At 28.9% G+C, this 21,368-nt stretch overlaps 2 protein-coding genes across 4 annotated transcripts; one reads left to right on the top strand and one right to left on the bottom strand.

The window, feature by feature from the left end:
- The first annotated feature begins 962 nt into the window (after positions 1-962).
- LOC145182575 (metastasis-associated protein MTA3-like) lies at positions 963-10,599 on the top strand. Its single transcript, XM_080057755.2, has 17 exons — positions 963-1,202; positions 2,121-2,188; positions 2,631-2,724; positions 2,816-2,945; positions 3,186-3,376; positions 4,842-4,986; positions 5,209-5,308; positions 5,820-5,937; positions 6,163-6,233; positions 6,320-6,560; positions 6,755-6,877; positions 7,043-7,179; positions 7,646-7,859; positions 9,261-9,581; positions 9,657-9,758; positions 9,837-10,164; positions 10,340-10,599. Exons 1-17 carry the CDS (start codon positions 1,121-1,123, stop codon positions 10,497-10,499), a joined length of 2,625 nt encoding a protein of 874 aa, XP_079913881.2. The 5' UTR covers positions 963-1,120; the 3' UTR covers positions 10,500-10,599.
- Positions 10,600-17,002: 6,403 nt separating this feature from the next.
- Positions 17,003-21,051, bottom strand: LOC145183058 (uncharacterized). 3 transcript variants are annotated; one of them, XM_090085641.1, is made up of 2 exons: positions 20,738-21,051; positions 17,003-18,019 (listed from the first exon to the last, which is right to left on the bottom strand). In XM_090085641.1, exons 1-2 carry the CDS (start codon positions 20,889-20,891, stop codon positions 17,028-17,030), a joined length of 1,146 nt encoding a protein of 381 aa, XP_089941767.1. In that variant the 5' UTR covers positions 20,892-21,051; the 3' UTR covers positions 17,003-17,027. The 3 variants fall into 3 exon arrangements, with proteins under 3 accessions (XP_089941767.1, XP_079914509.2, XP_089941768.1); XM_080058383.2 differs by lacking the exon at positions 20,738-21,051 and adding an exon at positions 18,414-20,377; XM_090085642.1 differs by lacking the exon at positions 20,738-21,051 and adding an exon at positions 18,171-18,401.
- Between the last annotated feature and the right edge of the window lie 317 nt (positions 21,052-21,368).

Below are 21,368 nucleotides of genomic sequence, written 5' to 3'. Positions count from 1 at the left end.
TTTTAAAGCATAACTTTCTAACTTGATGCGTATTTCATGACCACTCTAAAGCAACCTCTGATTTTATAAGAAAATGCCATCAGTAAACATGAAAATGCTCAATTATGGCTTGTTAAAAATCTTGTCAAAAAAGTACCAGATATCACAGAAGTTAAAAAAATAACCGTGAAAGAAAAAAAAAAAGTTTTTCAAAACCCTTATCTTATACTTAGTTTATTTTAGTTAAAAATTAACAACTTGTACAATAGATTTTAATCTAGAAATCACCAACTTCTTTAATAAAAAGAATTAATGAACTTTTCTTAAGAAATCTTTAATAACAAAAAGTTACTGTCGTCATACTTTTTTAATCAAAAAATACTTTTATATTTAAAAAAATATAAAACTTTTTAATTAAAAAAAGTTACTTGTCATAATCATTTTTAAAAGTTAAACCCCTCTGTCTTGCCGTATCTGTTTACATTATTTACGTTTAGTTTTTGGTATGAAAATAAAAATCATCTGCTTTTGTCAACGTAAGACGTTAGGTTTGCACAAAACATCACCATTTGCTCATTAAATTAAAGTTTGTTATCTCACTGACCACACTTGCTTAGAACGACTAGTCATAAGTTGCAGTCAGTGAGATAACTGAAAATGAATGGAATGAATAAATAACACTCAGCATCTTTTTTGACGACCTCAACTCACTACTGAAGATGAGGTTGCAAAACCTTTTTTTTTTTTTTACGTCAGAACGCTATTTTTCGCTGCACTTGATTAAAAGTGTTCTTTTTTTTAAGAGCACCGTAGAAACTTATAATATTTATGTAATCTGAATTATAATGATGAGTAGGTACTCTTTTTGTTAATCCAAATAGTGTTTTATGCGAAATACTTTTTCTTATTATCAAATAAATTTGGTTGATAAATAAAAAGGACACCTTCGCGGGAGACGTGACGTCAGAGTTATTCATTCTTAGAACACAAACAGAACACTTGCCTGCTTTTGTTGTGAAAGATGTTGTGATTATACAAAGTTTAAAGGATAATGCATTCTCGTCACTCATGTTTCTTTTAACAAGGAGTATTTGGAAAACTCAAGTTGTTAAAGAAGTTTCATGTACACGTGCTGAAAAGAATGTCCATAAGCGGGAAACAATATGAAAATACCACACAAATGTCAAAAATTCTTCCAGCTTCTAACATCTATCGTGTAGGAGGTGAGTAGTTTTGCTGTTTTACTGTATTTTAACTAAAGAGAAGCCTCAAGCGTAGCAAAACTTTTGTAAAATAGTAATTTAATGTTAATTGTGTATTAGACCCTTATAAAATAATTAATAAAAAAACGAAAACAAAAATAGGCCCTTTAGCTAGTTAATAGGATACCATAGATATCTTTTATAGGCCTTTTATATGATAAATAGGATACCTAGATATGTTTAGCTATTTGAAACAATTTTAAAAGCTGGTAACTTGTAAGTTTAAGTATTTAAACAAATATATACTAACAATACTATATTAAACTCATTAAAAAAAAAAAAAAAGCATCAAAAGCTTGTTTTAATTTAACCTAGGAAGAGTTATTTTATTTTATTAAAAGCATTTGCACCTGTATAATATTTCTTTATTTTGTACAACAAATTTACAAAATATATAGAGTGGAAATAAATATGTTGCATTACATATATGACAATTAGAAAGTTTAGATTTGTTTGAAAAATGCTAAAACAAATAATTTTGTTATAAGCAGCAAATTCTGAATAGCTGCTTCTTATTCAGTATACCTCAATATTTTTTTCTTTGTTCTAATTTATTCATCTTTGGATTTGTGATATCTTACCTAAAAAATTTATATTTTTTCTTATATTTTCATATTTTCAATAAAAAAAAAAAAAGGAATTTTATATAAAAGTGCCATTTAGTTCAAGTAAAAATAATCACTGAAATCTAAACAACTTAAATTGTGCAATTTTAAGTATATCCTTAATATAATTGTGCAATTTTATTTATCTTATGTATTTTATTTATCCTACAACAAACTTTAAAACTGAAATTTGTCACAGATCATTTGTGAAAGCTTGCAAAACTTGTTTAAGGTGTGAAGATCTTCTCTTTCTTAAATATATAATTAAATATAGACTATGTGTTTGTGGAAACCCAACCAAGCCTTCCATATCAAATACGTAGAATAGAAGAATTAACAAAGGTATTCTTGTTATGATATAGTTTCAGTTTCATAAATAATCTTATTCATGTTAAATGTTTTTTAATTTGTAAAGGTTGTAGTTTCTTCTTCAAGCATTGGTTTTCAGCTATATTTATTCTGCTTATTTTTACTATAAAAAAATTGTTACCTACAGAGAGGCTAAACAATGATAAATCTCAATATTTTATTATGAAGAAAAAAATTCAATATTATTTAAACTTAACAATAAAATGGGCTTCACAAAAAATTTTTTTTTTTTAAATTTTAATTTTCAGAAATTCATATTGGTTTTAAGAGAATTTGCATCAAAAGGCCCCAATTGAAGTCATAAAATTATTTTAGATAATTTTGATTGTCATGCAGATTTGTTTATTTACGTTTACTTTTTGTTTAGATACAAGTTTGTACCTTTTTATTAATTTTAAATGTGATTCTGTTTTAGACAACAAATGGGCAAGTAGAGGCTAAAGTATCCTGCTTTTATCGTAGGAGGGATTTGTCAAATGCTTTAGCTACCCAGGCTGATAAACATGCCTGTATGTACATAGTCTAATATTGGTGATTAACTTTGATATACACAGTTTAATCTAATAACAAATGAAAACCAATCCTTTATTTCATTTTAAGTGTCTGCTGAAGAGGAAAATGAAATTGATGTGGGAACAGATAATCTATCAGATGAGCAACAGCATCAACTAAAGCATAGGGAGGTTTTCCTTTCACGCCAATTAGAGATCATAAATGCAAATACAATTAGGTAATTATGTGTTGCCTGAAATCAATTATTTACTGTTTTAGTTTTTAAATTATACTTCATTGGTTCTCTGATATTAATGAACCAAAAAAAATTAAATATTTTAAATAAAAGCTTTATTTACTCAGTAGCTTGGCTGAAAAATATGAACCTTACATTCAAAGTCATGGTGCTCTTAACTCTTTTCTAACTGATAACAAGTATAGCTTTGATTGCTTATTAATTTTTTTCTTCTTTTATTAGAGGCAAATGCTCTGTGACTTTATACTCAGAGGTAGAAAAACTGATCGATTATTTGTGCGAAGATGATTGGTTTTATTATTTACTTGTATATGACCCGCAACAAAAAACTTTGTTAGCAGATCGAGGTGAAATTGGTGTTGGTGAAGAGTATCAGGCAGATTCATTTGCTAATTTTCCTGTGATGAATAAAAGTAATTTTTTTTTTTTGCCTTTATTTTGTACTAAAAGTTTTCAAAATTTATTTATGTATATTTTTTAAAATATAAAGTTTAAAAAAATTTAACAAAATCTTTCCTTAAAAAGTTTAAGAAAAAGCAGTTGTTTGAACTTTTGCATTTTATATTATGTAGTTTTACAAAAGTATGGGGGTTTTAATCTTAAAAAATCACTTGGATTATGTTATATCATAAAACACTGGTAGTGTTTGCATTAAAGAAAGCTTTCTATGAAAAATCTTAAATATTTCAATATGAAAAATTTATAAACAAAATGTTATTTTTCTTAAAAATTTTAATACTTATCAAAAGAGTAAAAAAGTTTTTGTTCTGAAAGTTTTGCTTAAGATAGATTAAAAGTTTAAAAAATTTATATAGTTGCAGTGTTTGTCTATATCTAGTATATAATGTATTTCTTTGATGTATGGTACGAGCAGATAAATCGTGTTTTTTAACCCAATGCTATATTAAGCATAAATTGTAATCATAGTGCATATTTTATATAAAAAGTTTTAATATTTATAATCTTGCGAATTTATTACAACAGTGATCTTGAATAATCTTCAAAAATCTTGTCAGCAAAGCATTTTGTCACCTTATCACAAAATCTTTAAAGTCCTAGATCAGGGTGGACATGCCTTGGATGTTTGATTTTCTTGATTCACAAGTTAAATTAAAAACAAGCGAAAATGGGAAGTACTTTTTAGAAGTTGATAATCATGTTTGGAAGACGGTTCTTTTGATAACTTTCGCCTGGGGGTTAAGTTCAATAAAGTCAGACTTTTAGATTGCTGCTCAATAAATATCTATAGATCTTATATTTTTTTAAATGGCTGTGTTTGGGGATACGTAAAATCGGACGGAAAGATTGCAGCACTTGTATGTCGACTTAAAAATGTATTTGTTTCTTGGAGATTGTTTTAATAATTTTTTTAATTTTAAAAATGAAACATTTTAAAGATTAAAATCAGGGATTTTATTCTTTGTTTATTGCACTAAAAAAGAAATTCAAATTTAAAAGTTTCAATTTGAATTTAAGATGAAATGTCAAAAAACATAATTTTCACACAGTTATATTTTTTGATATTTCACGCTTATCTTTAACCATATCCTAAATTTTTATGTGTTAATAATCACAAGGTAAAAAATTTTCGACAAATTTTTATAAAGAGATTCGACAAAATTTATTTTTTAAAAAAAATAATTTGTAAAAAAATTGTAAAAAAAAAAGTAAAAAAAAAAAAATAAATTTAATTAAAAAAATAGAAATATAAATAAAAATAAATCGAACATCAATTTTTCAGACACCCGGATAATTGCCTCACATTTCATTTCAAAACAAAACACGACTTGAATTTTTAGTGCAAAAATAAAATTACAAAAAAATTTACAAAAAATTTTAGGTTTTTCATTTTTGAATTATAAGGTTTTTTTTATTTAGATATAAATGACAATGTGTACAAAGATGCTGATATAAAGCCATCATTTGAAGATGATCGAGACTTAACAGAGCTTGAAACAATGCAATGGAATCCTGATAATTTACTAACTGACAAACAAATTGATCAGTACTTGGTTGTTGCAAGGTTTGTTTTTATAATAGTCATGTTCTTAAAACTTTTTATTATTGCATTATATACCAAATATCTTAACCCCAAATTGTGTCAAAAACACTTGATATAAATCTTGGTATATTACATACAAAATAGTTGAAAGTATTATATTTATCTTAATTACAAAATTTTTTTATTTTACTTAAGAGTTAAAAAAAAAGGAAAGTAACAAAAACTTTTGCTTTTAAACTCCAGATCAATTGGAACATTTGCTAGGGCTCTAGATTCAGGTAGTTCAGTAAAGGAGCCTAGCCTTCACCTAACTGCTGCAGCTGCCTCCAGAGATATAACACTTGTAAGTGTTACAATTTGAATAAGTTTTTAGGAATTTTATGTCTTATATTTAAAAAGGTTTTATAAATCTAATATGGTTTGTTTTAAATTAAAGTAATATTTTTTATATATTTTTTGAAAATGGTATTGATGTAAAAGTTTGCAAAACTTAAGAAATATTGTCAGTTTGATTGCGTGTAAAGCTCATTCTATCATTACTTGTTAGTGTAAAATTTGATTATATGCATGTTTTCTACCTAAACAGCAACTCTTTATTTGTATTAGATATACTGTTTTATGTTATATTATTTTTTACATTTTTAAAAAACACAATCTCTTCTTTTATGATATTTTAGACATCAATGTGCTATATTTATTTACTTTTCAGAAAATATTGAGCTTACATAAGTTTTTTTCCTCATTGAAAATTTTATCTGGAGAAGTTATTTAGTATCATGGTATCAATATTATGAATTGTTCCCCGAAATCAAAATTTTTATAAGGTTTAATGTTTTAATATTTTATGTTTTTAGTTCAGTGCATTATTGATGCTTCATAAAAATGATTATGATATCGGAAAAGCTGTATCTGCATTAATACCTGATGGTGGACCCATTTTATGTAGAGACGAAATGGAGGAATGGTCTGCAGGTTACTCTCACTCAGTAGAATTTATTTAATTCTAAAAAAATATCAGTGTTTAAACAAATTTAAATGTGTGTTTAAACGAATTTCAAAATGCAAATGTAAAATGATAATGATAAATAAAATCCTCTTATTTATATAAAAATTTTTTGAAATTTTTGTAAGAGAGCTTGTTTGTCATTCTGTTTCTATTGTAAGAAGTTGCCTTATTTGAGGTTCTGTTTCTATCAGGGGAAGCTGCTTTATTTGAAGAAGGTATAAGAAAACATGGCAAAGAGTTCATAGAAATTCAACAAGAATATGTGAGATTATGTGTTATTTAGACATAATAAGTTCAAACTGAATATAACATTTTTGATGTCTCCATTTCATGTTACTTTAATTTCAGTTGCCTTGGAAAAGTATTTCAAACATAGTTGAATATTACTACATGTGGAAAACTACCGATAAATATGTCCAGCAGAAGCGTTTAAAAGCTCAAGAGGGTGACAGTAAAGTAACTCAGATATTTATACCAAGTAGCAATACTGCTATTAATCTGACATTAGCAATACAAGCTTCATCACAGTATCAAGTTAATTCTGTTGGAGCTTTAGTGACAGCAAATTACATGTGTGAAAGTTGTTTTAGTAAGTGATTAGAAATTTCTTTTTTCTCTCTCTCTTGTGACAAATTTTCAAGAAAAATATTCAATACTTATGTTACAAAAAATACACAGCAGCATTAAGATTTTGTAAATAACTTTCAAATAAAAAAATATTTTTAAATATAAAATTTATTGTTTTTGATATTTTGAAAATAAAAACCTGAGACTTTCTGCCAGGTAAAGAATCCGTTTTGTGGTATCCATGGGGCCAGTCTTCTTCACAATGTAAGCTCTACTTGTGCAAAGAATGCTGGGTATACTGGAAGAAATGTGGTGGTTTAAAGAAATCAACTAAATCATGTATGTTTTACAAGTTACGAAAATTAGATATTGAAACTATGTTTATATTAAACAGTAAAAATTTTTGTATTTTTTAATGCGAAAAGTTTTTTATTGTTGAAAATTTTACTAACCAAAAAATTGATGAGTAAAGAAGCTTGAAGTATTGAAATTTTTTTTTCACAGCTGAGGCATCCAGTGAGAATAGTGAAGCAATGTATAAATGTCGAATCTGCAACAAGAAGTTTAATCGTGCTGAGCGTTTATCAAGTCACATGACTACACACCGTGGGTATGATTGTACGGAAGATGGTTGTGGAAAGGTAACTTTATTTAAATTTTGATTCACTTAAACAGTCACAATCTATTTTTAGATATGTGATATAAAAATATTAATGAAATTTTTTTTTCTATATTCATAAATCTTTTTTTTTTTTTTTTTTTTTTTTTTTTTTTGTATGAAATAAGAGAATTTACTACTTTTAAAGATTCAAAAATATTTAAAAATTCAAAATGAAAATATTAACATTCATTTAGATATTAAATTCAAAAACAATAGTAACCATTAAAAATAGTTAAAAACTGAATATTACTAATATTATGTAAAAAATAGAACTTGTTTTGATTAGCTTCACTCAAATAAATACTCAGTAACCTGAGAGTTAAATTCAGTAAGTTAAGTAAATATCTATAAAACACCAATGACCCAATGACATTTGTAAAAACACTGATAAAAAATAAATTAAACATGGGTGATAGTTTTGCAAGCAAATTAATTTTTTTATTTAGACATTTACATTAAAGGCCCATCTTACACGGCATTTAGCAAAATCTCATTGCATATTTCCTTTGGATAGTAAAATGAAAGTAAAAACTCCATTTGTAATGACTTCAACACCATTCATGAAAGTAGCAAGATACTTGTGCAAAGACAAATTACGCTTGCAGCATTTTGCAAGGACACCAACTGATATGATAGATTTCATTGAAATTAAAGAGGAAGGTATATTTCTTATGTCTATTTACTAATAATGGATTATTACTCTTTATATGTTTCAGAGATATTCAAATTTAAATGATTCTCAGCTCTTTGACCCTTAAGAATTTCTTAAGAGGCAAAAAATTTTTCTACATTTTGGAAGATGTTATTTGGTAAATTGGAAAGAGTCAGGAGAACCCCTAAACACTAGTATTTTTATGTGCTCTTATTGATTTCTTATAAATGATTCGAAGCAAGTCTATTTTTTAAAGAAACTATATGAATTTTAAAAAAAGGACTAAAAAAGCCTAAGAATTTCTAAAAAAACAATTTAAAAACTTTTTTCCGAAATAAAGTTAATATTTAGATTTAAAATTTTAAGTTCTGGATTATTTTGCAATTTTATCTCAGAAAAGTATCAAAATTATTCTTCATCGTTTGTCATGCATCAATGCTATATGATAGTTATTTGGATGGTTTTTATTTTGAACCCAAACTTGTTTCAAGTGCTAAGTAGATTCAGCAATAGTTTAAGTTCCCACCCCACTCTTAAAGCATCATGTATCAGTAAGTTTTCATATCTAAAAAAGTATAGTTTTAATAATTTCAAAACTTATAATAATATAAATACTAATATAAATATTGTGCATAATTTAAAATCCTAATGGGTAGAAACTTTGTTTACAACATTTTTAATCAGGATCTTTTTTTATTTTTCTTTAAATATATGAATAAAGTTTAATACCATCTTAATGAAATTTGTATTTTGCTTCATTTATGAAAAGATTTTGTTCAATCCTTATTGTTTTACACTTAATCAAATAGACCACATGATAAATAAGGAATAAAGTAAGCATGTAGAAACCTTTTTGTGTAGTGCTAAATACAAGTTCTAAACTTTCAATTCCAAAAAAAAATTTAAGTGTGCAACAAAATGATGTGTCAATTTATTTGGAAGATGGACCAGCAAACAAAACATTAATTTCTGTGAACAAGCCTCGAACTGATTTTGCTTAGCAAGTTTAAATTTAATTTAAATTAGATTCCAGAGAAGTGTGCAAAAGTTTTATTTAGCAATTAATAAAACTTTTGCTTACAGCAACTAAAAATGATATAAAAACATCCCAAACTTTTTCTATGAAAAAATACTGTCAAAAAGATTTTTTGAGATATTTTATAATTAGATTTTTTTTAAAAAAACTAGTTGCTTCGGATTTTTTATAACAGGTTAATAAGTTTTTTAAAAAAATCTGCTTTTATTTCCTTAATGGTAAATTTAACAAAAAAATGGACTTTTTGCTCTCTGAAAGAACTTTTAAGATGACCATTAAAGCTCCTTTATGTTACCATAGTTTGAATGAGTATGTTTATGTAGGTAATTTGTATATCTGTACAGTTAACTATATCTCCTATAAATATTCTTAGCTGCTTCAAAAATCAACGCAGAGAATGCTAGATTAATATTTGAATGCGTCAAAAAATACAATCCAAAACCGTTGGATGAAATTGTGTTGAATGTAAAGAAGATGCCAAAACCATCGAGTTTAAAACTTAATTCAAATTCTTCAACTAAAGATCCCTCTCCCGAACAGCGTAACTCACCTGGAACTCGTGCAAACGTCTCTTCTCCTTCATTCCAGCACGCAGCCACTTCTATTACACAGAATTTGAAAGCTAAAACATTGAAAAGTCCTACACCAATCATGCCTGGCAGTCATAAAAGATCAGCTGATACCGAGCAAAGTGGTAAAAATGGTTAATTTTTTATCAAAGTAGCTGGCTCGATATTTTTGTTACTAATATGTTCACTTTGTTCTGTAGATTACCCCTCTTCAAAACGTCAGCAAACAATGCCTGCATCGTCCCCTTTAGGAAGGAAAGGTTTTGAATGTTCAGTCTGTGGCAAGGTTCTTCATAACCAAAGTAAGTGTGAAGCTTTTGCGTTTTTGTGCTTGATTTTTCCAAATTTGAATTTCTAATGTAATTTTTTTTTTCTTACAGTGAGTCTTCAACATCACCTTCTTGTCCATCATGAAAGGAATGGTCCCCAAATTCATATTCCACAAACCGATCCTCATAAACGCTCGTTTCAGCACTATCATGATATGCCGCCACCTGCTACACATAATCAGTATCCACCTTTTCATGGCCCACCTGGTTACTCACATAAAGACTTAAATGGTTCTCATGTTTCACACAAACCTCGACTTCCCGTTGGTGCTACGTCACGCAAGCAATCTTATAAAGGAATACAGAACAGACGGGATCCTGATATGCAGTACGTTGATCCACCTCAAGAATTTCTTTTCAACGCAACTAAAGATTCGAAGTATGTTTAAATGTACTAATTTTGTGTGTATTAAATTTATAACTCAATATTTTACACTAAACAAATAGCTAAATCATTTACAATTGAAAGTTTCTTTACTGTCAAATATTTTGAGGTTGAGGGAGTTAAAAAAAAGGTGTCTTCAAAAGTTAATTGCATATTTTATTTTAATTAGGAAATCTAGACGTTCGCTCCCATCAAAAGTTCAAAGAAAAATTGCTCGAAAACCGTTTGTCCAAATTAAATGTTCGCAAGAGCTGCGTGACGCTATTGTTTGTAAAAGATCGGATATCAGATCCAAAAGTGCAGATCCTATAGTCATTGATGACGATTAGGTTTTATCTGCTGCACTAAATAATGGTGCAATATAAACTCTAAATGAATTGTAGGAAGTTAAGTATTTATGAATTTTTAAAAATAAAATACAGCTCAGCATTCTTTGTTTTGCTGCAATTTTTTGCGTAGAATAATCGGGCTTAATTGGACACAAAGAGTATTCGAGTTATCTGATTAAAAGAGGTCACAATTCTAGCGTTTTGATCGTGCATTAGAAAATATCATAAGAACTTCTAAGGTTGTATGCATGATGCAGAAAAATGGTCTTAAAATAATACTAAAATGTGCACCTAATGTGGCGTTTTATTATTTTATGCTATGCTGCCAAATCGCTTTTAAATGTTTTTCACAATAATATATCGAAATATTCTTTGAATTCGTGTATATGAAATGACAGGTGATTTGAGAAAACTGCAGAGATTTTGTATATTCTGATTGAAGGCTAACTAAATTTTGACGCAGATGAATTTTGATTTGTTTTTGCAGAGGATACATACTTTCCTTTTCTTCCTATCGACATGAGGCCTTACAAATGATCTACTTTTAAGGTTTTCATTACGAAAAACCGGTTTCCCGATGATAATTAATTTTTTTAACAAACAGCTTAGAAACACTCTAATTGTCTCGATTGCCTTATCTTGTTATTGAAATTCAGTTTTTCTTAGTTTTTTCGAATCTATTCGAAATGATTGGTTCGGAAGAGGAATAACTTATTAATAAACACAATGATAAACTTTATGTAGAATGGAATTATTTTTTTGCCTTTAACCAGAACTTTGTGAACAATCCATTCCACAACATTTCTTACCCATAAAATATTTCTTCCCACAATAGTAAATTTGGTCAATATTCATAAAAAAGATACCTCGGTGAATTGTCTCCCACTAAATTTAAACACTGATATTTCCAAGATTAGAACCCCCCCCCCCCCAAAAAAAAAAAAAAAAAAACTAAAATTAATTATAACTACTTTAAATCTGAGAAATGGCAGAATTAAAAGAATACTTTACAGAAAACGTGGTGTTTTTTTATTGCTGAAATGGGATTTACAAAATTATTACAAAGTTAAATTTCGTGACTTTTGTACTGCTGCTGGAATCTTTGAGTAACTTGCATTCCTAAATCTAACGTAGAACTAAAAAAAAAAGAAAAAAAAAGAAGATAAATCGTTAGTATTTTTTGCTGTAGTATTTAAAATAAATGTTTTTTAAAGACTATTTAGCAAAATTTGGTGGATATTATCAAATGGTTTAAAGAAAAATACAAAGTATAACTTATGAAAATATGCGAAGTGTAAATTATAAATGCGAAATTTAAAGTAGTTTAAAGTATTAAAACTTAAATACTGTATACAAAATTTATTTAACAAATTTTATTGATAAATCAATAAATTAGACTTTTGACACTCTGAACCATAAAAAGGTTACATACTAAAATTACTATTTTTTATGATTGTATCAATAAACAAAATACAATATTTACAAAGTTACATTAACGTAACTTTTTCTTGTTGTATTAATTTTTTTTTTTTTTTTTTAATTTTACTTTTTTTTTTCGTAGTAGCATTTAATACTACGTTTATTATCTAAAACATATATTGTAAATGTCTTACCTCATCAATTTTTTTTACCTCACCATATCTTTTTTTTCTTTTTCGTTTTTTTGGTGAAACTGACCACTGTAATGTGTGCGAAAAAAAAAGAACGTTTCATCCCAATTGAAATTCAAAAAACTTACTAAGTTGCAAAACCATGATATTTATAGTGAGGATTTATCTTTAAATCACTTAAAGTTTAGTGATCCGGGGAATTTCAACGCTGTGTTTTTTACTTAATTGTTACATTTTGTGTGTTTTTAATGAATACTTCGTCAATACTTTGAAAATGTATTTTAACTTTTTTTAAGAAAGACGTTTTTCGATCAATTAAAAAATATTTTATTTACTTCCGTTAGAAGAACGTTCTAGTTTTTCTATTTTTTTCCTGGTTGGAATCGACATAATTTCGTTGGGAATCTTTAAAATGTCTGTTTCAAAAATTGTGCCTAATATATTGATCATATTGCTGCTAGAATATTTATATGGTCTGATGCTGAAAGAGCTTAACATAAATAATATAAGATAAATAATGACCTCACTTATTTAATATAAGTAAAGTAAGACAATTATGGTGGTGATGTATAGAATGTTAAAAAAATAGAAGATAAGAATTGTATATATTTTTAAAGTTTCATTTTTATTTGTTTTAGCATTTAAATAACCATCTCTTGTTTTTTATGACAATCTGCACATTTCAAAGGCAGATAAATAAATTTGCGGCCAAGTAACAGTTCTTTAGCTGTTTTTATAACGAAGCTTTATTCTTAACATATATTTTTAAGAAAGCATATATTCTTAACAAAATTATCCAATTGTAACCATCATTTGGAAAGGCCCCTTAGTTATCATTAAAGTATTGTTACCAAGTTAATTGCAATGCATTCCCAACCGTCGAGAGGAACTTTAAACAGTTTTTTCTTATTTGATGAGCTAGGATCCTGCGGTTTTCTGTTCAACATAGACCGAAGATTTTCTATTGGATTTAAATCAGGAGATTGTGCTGACTAAAGCATAACTCTAGATATCTTTCATTCAACCCTGAAGTATGCTTGGAGTTGAGCGTCTATTCAAGTTGAACAATAATAAACCACTCGCAAATTATTTGGTTGATTGGTTGATGAGGTTTGAATAAAGAATTTCTCTTGTAGGTTTTTCCGGTACTCAATCAATCAGTGATCTGTTCATTCCTTACATCATTACATCTCTCCAGTTTTTAACAGATACTGCTGCATTTTCTTTAAGTTTTTTGACATGTTGAAGATTGTATTGAATTTAACTAACAATCCTAATACCACATCATTTAAAGTATCTCCAAAGTTTACTATCCCATTACCAAAGCAGGGATTGAAGTAGATTATCAAGGTAGAGAGGAAAAACTGCAATCCAGGACCTCCTCACCATGTAAAACATCGCTATTAGAAACCCTGAGTAAAAAAGCGCTAACTGCATCAAAAAAAGGGAAAAGGCTCAAAATGATAAGCAAAAACGGTTTTGCATTAAAAAAAAAAAAAAAAATAGAAAATGCTGAAGGAGATGGACAAAACACTTCTTCATTGAAAAAGAGGAAAATGTTGAAAATGTCAGCGGAAGACACTCCCTACTGTCAGGAAAATTACTCAACTAGTGTTGAAAGTTGGGTTTCTTGTAGTGATCGCCACAGGTGGGGACATTACTCATGTCTTGGTTTAGAAGAAAAAGATAAAAAAAACCCATCTTTACCATTGAACTATGCATAAACAGTGAATAAAGTTTACAACCTATTTCATTGTTCGATAGTATACCCTTTTTTGCCTATAGCATGGGGCAAGATGGTTTTTTGATTTAATGCTATTGGCTTCTTCATATGTCAGATAGTAGTTTGTATTTATTTTGTCATTAAAAAAAAATTGTTTTAATTTTGATGGCTTTTCCTTAGGTACCCGATTATGCTCAAGTTTCCCCTATATTTCCATACGCTTGCCCACCCTTCCATACAGCTGTTCAATTCTTTTGCACTCCTTTCGTATGGGCTTCAACTTCGTACATATGTAAGAACTTCCAGCATTCGTATCTAACATTATCTGTGCATTTTTACCATTTACTTTTGCAATCACCGTCGGGTGAATAGTTGAACTTGTATTAATCACCAGTAACTCATAATCTTCTTTTATTTTGTATATGCGTGTTGTATAGAACCATTAAAGCTTCAAAACCTTTAATTAACGCTTAGTAAAGCAATATATATTTTCCATAAATTTCTTGTAATATACGTTTTGTTTCATCGGATCCATTCATTTAAACGTTAATGGATTGCTATGGAGCTTCGTTTTCGTTTCCAAGAGATTTACGTCATTTTTCTTTCATCTTTATTTTCCTTTAGGTACCATTCTTCTTCGCTTTGAAATTTTCGCAATGAAGCCGTTCCATAGTTTGTTTTTCACACAAAAATATTTTGACGCATTCATTTTTATCGTGTTTAATTTGTTCATTTTGTTTTTAACTGCTTCAACTTCAATTCCGCTACTAACTTTTATCTTGAAGAACTATGTAATTTAATTATATAAATGTAAAAGAAATTTAAAAGAAGTTACAACATAAACAAGCTATCAAATTTACGACACACACCTTGAAAAGGGAGTTTCACAGTTTTATGTAATCCTGTGTAAAACTGTGTTCCAAAAAATATAGAGTGGGGTGTAAACACAACAGCCAAGCTAAGTTAAAATGGATATCTAAGCTTTCAAAAACAAAAAATAATAGAATTTGAAGCAGAACAGAAGATGAAGCAGAACGAAAGTTAAAGCAGCAATAGAAGTTGCTGAAGAACAGAAGTTGAGGCAGCAAAGAAATTGCTGCAGAATACAAGTTAAAGCAGCAACAAAAGTTGCTGAATAGCTAGATGTGGTATGGATAGGAGAAAAAGCTCGATCATGTCAAAAATTGATAATAAACGAAGCGGTACGAAGGGAAGTTTACAAAGTTCGAAGGATTTTTAACTTTTACCGACCGGAATCCACCGTTAACTTCATCGAAGTGGAAACGAAGTTGAAAAAATTTTTATTTCACCATCATCAGGCATTGAATTCGATTTCGAACATCGTCCAACTTTGTCAAAAAATCTTTAACTTTGTTAGATACATTTTTTTAAAATTTTTTTTTACCCTTTCTATCGATTTACGAGAAGATATACAGTTTTCAAAAAGAGGAGCTGTATTCTGGGAACCAATCAGAATCGTCACGTTTAACTAAAGGTAATTACTATTATACTAACGCTTATAGCTTTAATTAAACTTTTTTTTTTTTTTTTGTGAAAAAGTCCCATGCTTAAGACGTGGAGAAATATCGTAGATGGAGTGAAAGTCCCATGCTTAAGACGTGGAGAAATATCGTAGATGGAATGAAAAGGAAGATGTAAAACTACTTAAAAACTCAAAAATTTTCTTTCTATTGCAAAGGAAATTTGTTATTAAAATCAATTTGTTATTGCAAAGGAAATTTGTTATTAAATGCTCTTTACTGAAACGAAAAAATTTTAAACCAACATACAAAAATAATGGAATGATAAAAAAACAATAACAACAACAAAAAGAAACAAAAACAAAAAAACAAAGCGTTTGAAAAAAACGTTAAAGAACAAAATGTGGATAAAATATAATTGTAGACAAAATTCATGAAATAGTATCCCGAGCAAAAGATTAATCGAGCAATATACTATTGTATGGCCAACTATCTTTTAATGGTCGATTATGAAGAGTTTCATATTCAAAGCTGAGACGAAAATAGATTATTTATTTAGTCATTTCCTTAAATTTAGGGCACATTTGTAATGAATTATTGAATCTCAGTCTTGAAACTCAAATCCTATTAGCTTCGTTTTCGTAATTCAAATAATATTTTGTAAAAAATCGAAATTAAAATTTTAGAAGAAAGTAAAAATAATTTTTACTTTTAATTGTTATAATCAATAAAAAAGTTTTAGGAAAAGAGCTTAAAAAACATTTTGAATAATCGAGCAAACCAACCAAATATAGTTTGCTGTAATCGAGCATAACAAACCAAATGTAATCCGCTGTAATCTTGATGAAAGTTCTTACTATTCGAGGTTTAATTTGAAAATTTTGACGGTCAAATTGCAATTAGCAAAAAAACACCTGCTGAATACAATTTTTTTGAAAAAAAAAAAGATTACTAGAACACACTCTTCAACTTTAAGGCCCGAATGCGTAGATCGAATTTGAAATTTCAACCCATACTTTATTCAGTTTTGAAACTAGTATCGATCTTGAAGCCGAATTTCAAATTTGAAGTCTGACTTGAAATTTCGTATCCGAGTCTTAACTTGAACCTTCACGGACATCAAGGGAAAATCTAAACATTGTTAATTGCATATGCTTGTCCCACTGTCACCACAATGACTAAGAAATGGTTGTCGTTTAAAAAAGCAGTTTATTTCTAAATGTGTTTAAAAACTGAGGCTAATTGATTTATCTTTATCTTGTGAAAATCGTGCGATTTCCCAACCTTTGCTCATTTCCTGTATAAGTCAACCAGAAATTGAGTGTTTCGATCGGAACTTCTGAATATTTTTCATTTTTGTTTAGGAAAACGCGCGTTTCACAATTTCTGTTTGAAGTTTTTAAACTAAATACGCGTTTATTGAGAATAAATGTTGTAAGCTGAATTTGCGTATTTTATTTGATGAGTAATTAAATTTTACCCAGAAATTTATTTTCTGACAATTTGAATTTGTTAATAATTTTAGAGATTAAAACGGATAATTTTTTTACGCAGAGTAAATTCCTATTTTATTAGATTACATTTACTATGCGAAAATAAAAAAATATTTAAAATCATGTAAATTAATATAGAGAGAGTAAAGATTAATTAATGAAAACAAAAATTTTCCGAGAAATTGAAAAGACCGTCTAAACAGCTTTTTTTAACATCTTTTCTAATAAGGGGTATACGGTGTATACGGAAAGTCACTCACGTGACATGAGCGATAGTCAGTTGGAAAATACATATTGCGTGTTTCTACTGCACCTTTGCAGTTATTTTCCCCAGAATAAGTATTCCCATAGGATGGCGAAAAGGTTTGTGGCATATGGATCATTGGAGAGTTGTTACGTAAAGAATCCATGTACATTTTCTGTGCACTGCATGGACTAAGTTGATCTTGGGGATACTTCTGGTAAGAAGGGTAAAAGTAACTATTTGGAGATTTTAAAGTGTACGGTTTTATATCTGTCTTATCAATTTTTATATATGGCAGGGAATCAGTCTCTGCATGCGATCGATTCGGTATCGCTGCTGAGGGATAGTATTGTAACGCTGCTAAGTTAGGCAGACTAGGATTGCTTATATACGGACAATGTTCTCTGTAGGGAGATGGTAATGTTGGTACCATGTGAGGGTATTCTGTAGGAGTACTTTCCGGGTAAAAGTAAGGAGGGAAATGAGTTCGTTTAGAAGTCTGATGAAGTCGAGTAATGCCTGATTTACGCTGCTTCTGAAAATCACCTTTTCGAAATCGATTTAAATATATAGGATGTATTGACCAATAGCAGGATTTGCCGTTATCGGTTCGTGGAATTTTAACAAACCATTCATTGAGCGATAAAGTGTGTCGCACACTATTCTTCCAAGATTTACCTCGACTTTTAAGAATAGGAAAGTTCTCAGTCAGAAATTCGTAAATATCTTGAAGAGTTGACATGTTTCCTTTACCAGAAAAAATGGCTCTTGCAATCATCTCTGTGTAAGATGCAATTTTCTCAGGCTCTGTCTTTTTATCGCAATTTAATTCATTTTCAGAGAACTCTTCCTTAACACTCGTTTTGCCATCATTTTGATTGTTTGAGGTATCATCGTTGAAAGGCGATGTTAGCTCCGCAACAGAGTGCTTTATTTGTGGTTTGTGGTCTACAAGTGGATTCAGTGACACTAAAAAAAATATTCAAATACAAAGAACTAAAAAAACATAAAAAAAAAAAACAAAAGCTCTTTAAATGTAGTTGAGAAGCAATTGCTCTGTAAATTGAAAAACGTCAATTATAGATGGTATTAATGCATTGCAATTGCCATTTCTGATTACTGCTTATTTTTCCGCGTGATTTGCCCGCTGTAAATTGAAGCATGGCTGCCAACTTTTGTAAATCCAGTCTTTTAATTGAAACAAGAACAAGCAAATGCATAAGTTATCAAAATATGTCAAATAAAAAACATTCTAGACAACCAACATTGGAAGCCATCAACCAACAAAAAAATTCCGAGTCAAAATTTTAAACTAAAATATGTTGCTTATTAACGCCCAAAATAATATCGAAAACAAACTCACTTGTTTAGATGTAAAGCGTCTAAAATAACAAATGCTAATCAGCTTCGATAGTAAATAAACCTCGGAATAGGCCGAAGAAAACATTTAGCCTTGCGCTCGTCTGCGCACTTGTAATGCGCTATATAGTAATAGACGGGGGTTATTTCTGTTTTTTAAAATTTTTTTCTTGTTAAAATTAGTAAAAAAAACCTTCCTTTTAAATCAATTCTAATTTTTTAAACTAGTTAAATATTGAAGCACTATAAAATGAATAAAATCTATAAATTACAGAGGTTTTTTAAGTTTTAGTTTATTGGATAACCCGTTCAGTTTGAAAGCGGTTCTAAGTCTTCTCCAGCTTCGGAATAAGAGCAGGTACCGCATAATGAGTTCTGTGATCCGCGTTATGCAATATGCCCAAAGAGCAACGCTACGCTTGTTTAGAAACGCCTTGCGAAGCAGTTCGATGAACTGCTATCAAAAATTAAGTTTCTTGTGAGTTTTTATGATCAGTTATAAATCAAAGCGCTAACAATTTGTTTTCATTTTATTGCTTTGCACCTTGGAAATAGTGAGAGCAATGTGTAAAAAGCACATCAGTTCAGACTATTCTCCGGTCTAAAAAAAAATTTGAGCTTCTGCAAGAATGAGCTGTTAAAAGTTAAAACTGGGTCCGCTAAACCTCATAAAAATTTGCTTAACACCATGCAGCAAAAAACTAGATTTGCTTTTACATGAACTTAAAAGTAACCATGTGCTAAAATTTCTGTAAACAATTACAAATAAATAAAGTGTTTTATGAATGTGTATAAAAATGATGTCTATTAAAAACAATATCGGTATAACAAATATAAATGTAATACATTAGAAATGAAGAAGCAAACATAAGATTCTAAAAACAATTTTTTTTTCTCTAAAGTTTTATTCAGTTAGCCTAAAGACAGTTATCCTTTAAACTAAAAACTAAGTCACTTTTTACACTTAAAAGTTATGGAATTCTGTCATCATTGCGCGTACAAAGAAGATTTAGCGGAAGAATTTTTTGAAATATAGAACTTTTTTTACAATTAGTTACCGCGGTGTGACCAAACAAAGTATGTTATAAAAGTCCTAATTTAAGAAATGACAAATTTCGTATATATAAAAGAAACATTTGGGGAAAATAACTTAGTTAATTTTACTAGATATCTAATTAGTTAAAATGACTAAATTTTTTTCTTGAAATATTTATCTTATATATACGAAATTTCTCATTTATTAAATTAGGTTTTTCTTAAAGCATAGGACTTTTTAGGTCACACCACAGTATTTAATAACCCACAAATCAACTTGGATAACAACTTTCAATAAGTGGTCGAGCAGTTTAAAAAAGATTCAGTTTTCTTCAACCTTCCTATGACGTTAAACTAGATTTGAACGTTGCTCTAAAGTTACGTAATACTCTCCTGTTAATAGTTCTTTTGTTTTAAGCTTTGATTCGTTGCTTTTCAAATAGTTATGGTTGTTCCTTTTAAGTCCTATTTTGAATTAAACACTTTACCGTAATCCTCTTATCGCTGGTTTGGACTTAAGGTGGTCATATACTGTAATCCAGAATACAACAACGTTTTTTTTGTTGTTTAACATATGTTATATAATTCGTTTTAGACAACGAAATTTTCATGGATGAGTGAAAAATATTTGAACTAAATTTATTAAAAAAAAAAAATCAGAAATTTTATTAAATCGAACCAGGGGGTTGTTTCACAAAGTCAACACTGAAGATAAGGTGCTCATATTGATTAAAATTGAGTTAAATTATCTTCAAAATAAATTTATATAGCAATCAATAATGCTTTTATAAAAGGGATGTTGGAATTTCGTTTTGAAAAATTTATGTTCCAGGGGGTAAAACCTTAAAAGACAGGTTTTTAAGAAACAAATTTTATTAATGAAAAATTTTAAAATTCAACCTCCTAGATTTCATGCTAAATATCGATGTGGATGTTTGAAGTTTTAATTAAAAAAGTACAAGTACTTTAGTCTGGGGATTCCGCAAAATGTCGCTACCCACCCCTCCCCCCCCCCCGAAAAAAAAAAAAGCTTTAACTGAGAAAAAAAGTTTTCTTTTTAGAAAGTTGCAAAAGTTGCATCCTTCCCCTTGAAATATGTACTTCCTCCTGATATGTTTGACCAGAAATTAAAGTCCAAAAAAAAAAGTTACAACTTTTTTTCTGGATGAAAAGATGGTAAACGGTCTTATTAAAAAGGAAAAATATGCAAATAACCAATTTCCTTGATACAAAAGTTTATTAGCTTGAAAATGATTTTATCAGCCTAAGAATGGATTTTAACAAAAACGATACCATTTCGGTTGTTTTGTGCGTTTAATTTTCTTTTCTTCTTCTCGTCGATGTCGTCGTCGGATGGGAATAGTGAAAACAGTGTCGAAGACTTGCATCTTAGTTTTATTGTTTCAAGAGGTGTGAAGCATTTTCTACGGTCTGTTAAAAACAGCATTGCCAGTTTATTACCCCGGGTGGTCGCAGCAGATTTCAGGTAAAAACCAAATATGTAGAATGTACACAATAAAAACGCGAAACGCGATATAAATAAAAAAAAATTTGAAGTCTAAAAAAATGTCGAGATGCAGTATTTCATATCTGATTATTGATAAATGACTTGATAAATGTTAGAAAAAATGTGTTTCTATTATGATCGAACCTACACTCTTGTGTATATGTTTATGGGGGACTTTTCGAATTTTGTTTCTGTTTACATGCACGAAACCAGGCCGTCCAGTTTCGTTCAATTTTGAAAATTAAAAACAAAGTGACGACAGAGGCTGATGTGATAAGAACGTGCGAAGACTTTCCAGTACTCTTCGTTCATGAGGCTCTCTAATATTTTTAGAAATTTTAACTTTTGGATAAAACGTTATTACTTTTTTTCTTATCAAAAATCCCCAAAGTATGCAGAATGTGAAAACGACAGTTT

The sequence above is a fragment of the Hydra viridissima genome, unplaced genomic scaffold (genome assembly GCF_058129835.1).
Source record: "Hydra viridissima isolate aposymbiotic clone 2 unplaced genomic scaffold, HvirCarnegie_v1 scaffold_4, whole genome shotgun sequence".
NCBI classification, from domain to species: Eukaryota; Metazoa; Cnidaria; class Hydrozoa; order Anthoathecata; family Hydridae; genus Hydra; species Hydra viridissima.
The sequence above is the reverse complement of the archived record's forward strand: the minus strand, read 5'-3'. Positions and strand labels throughout refer to the sequence as shown.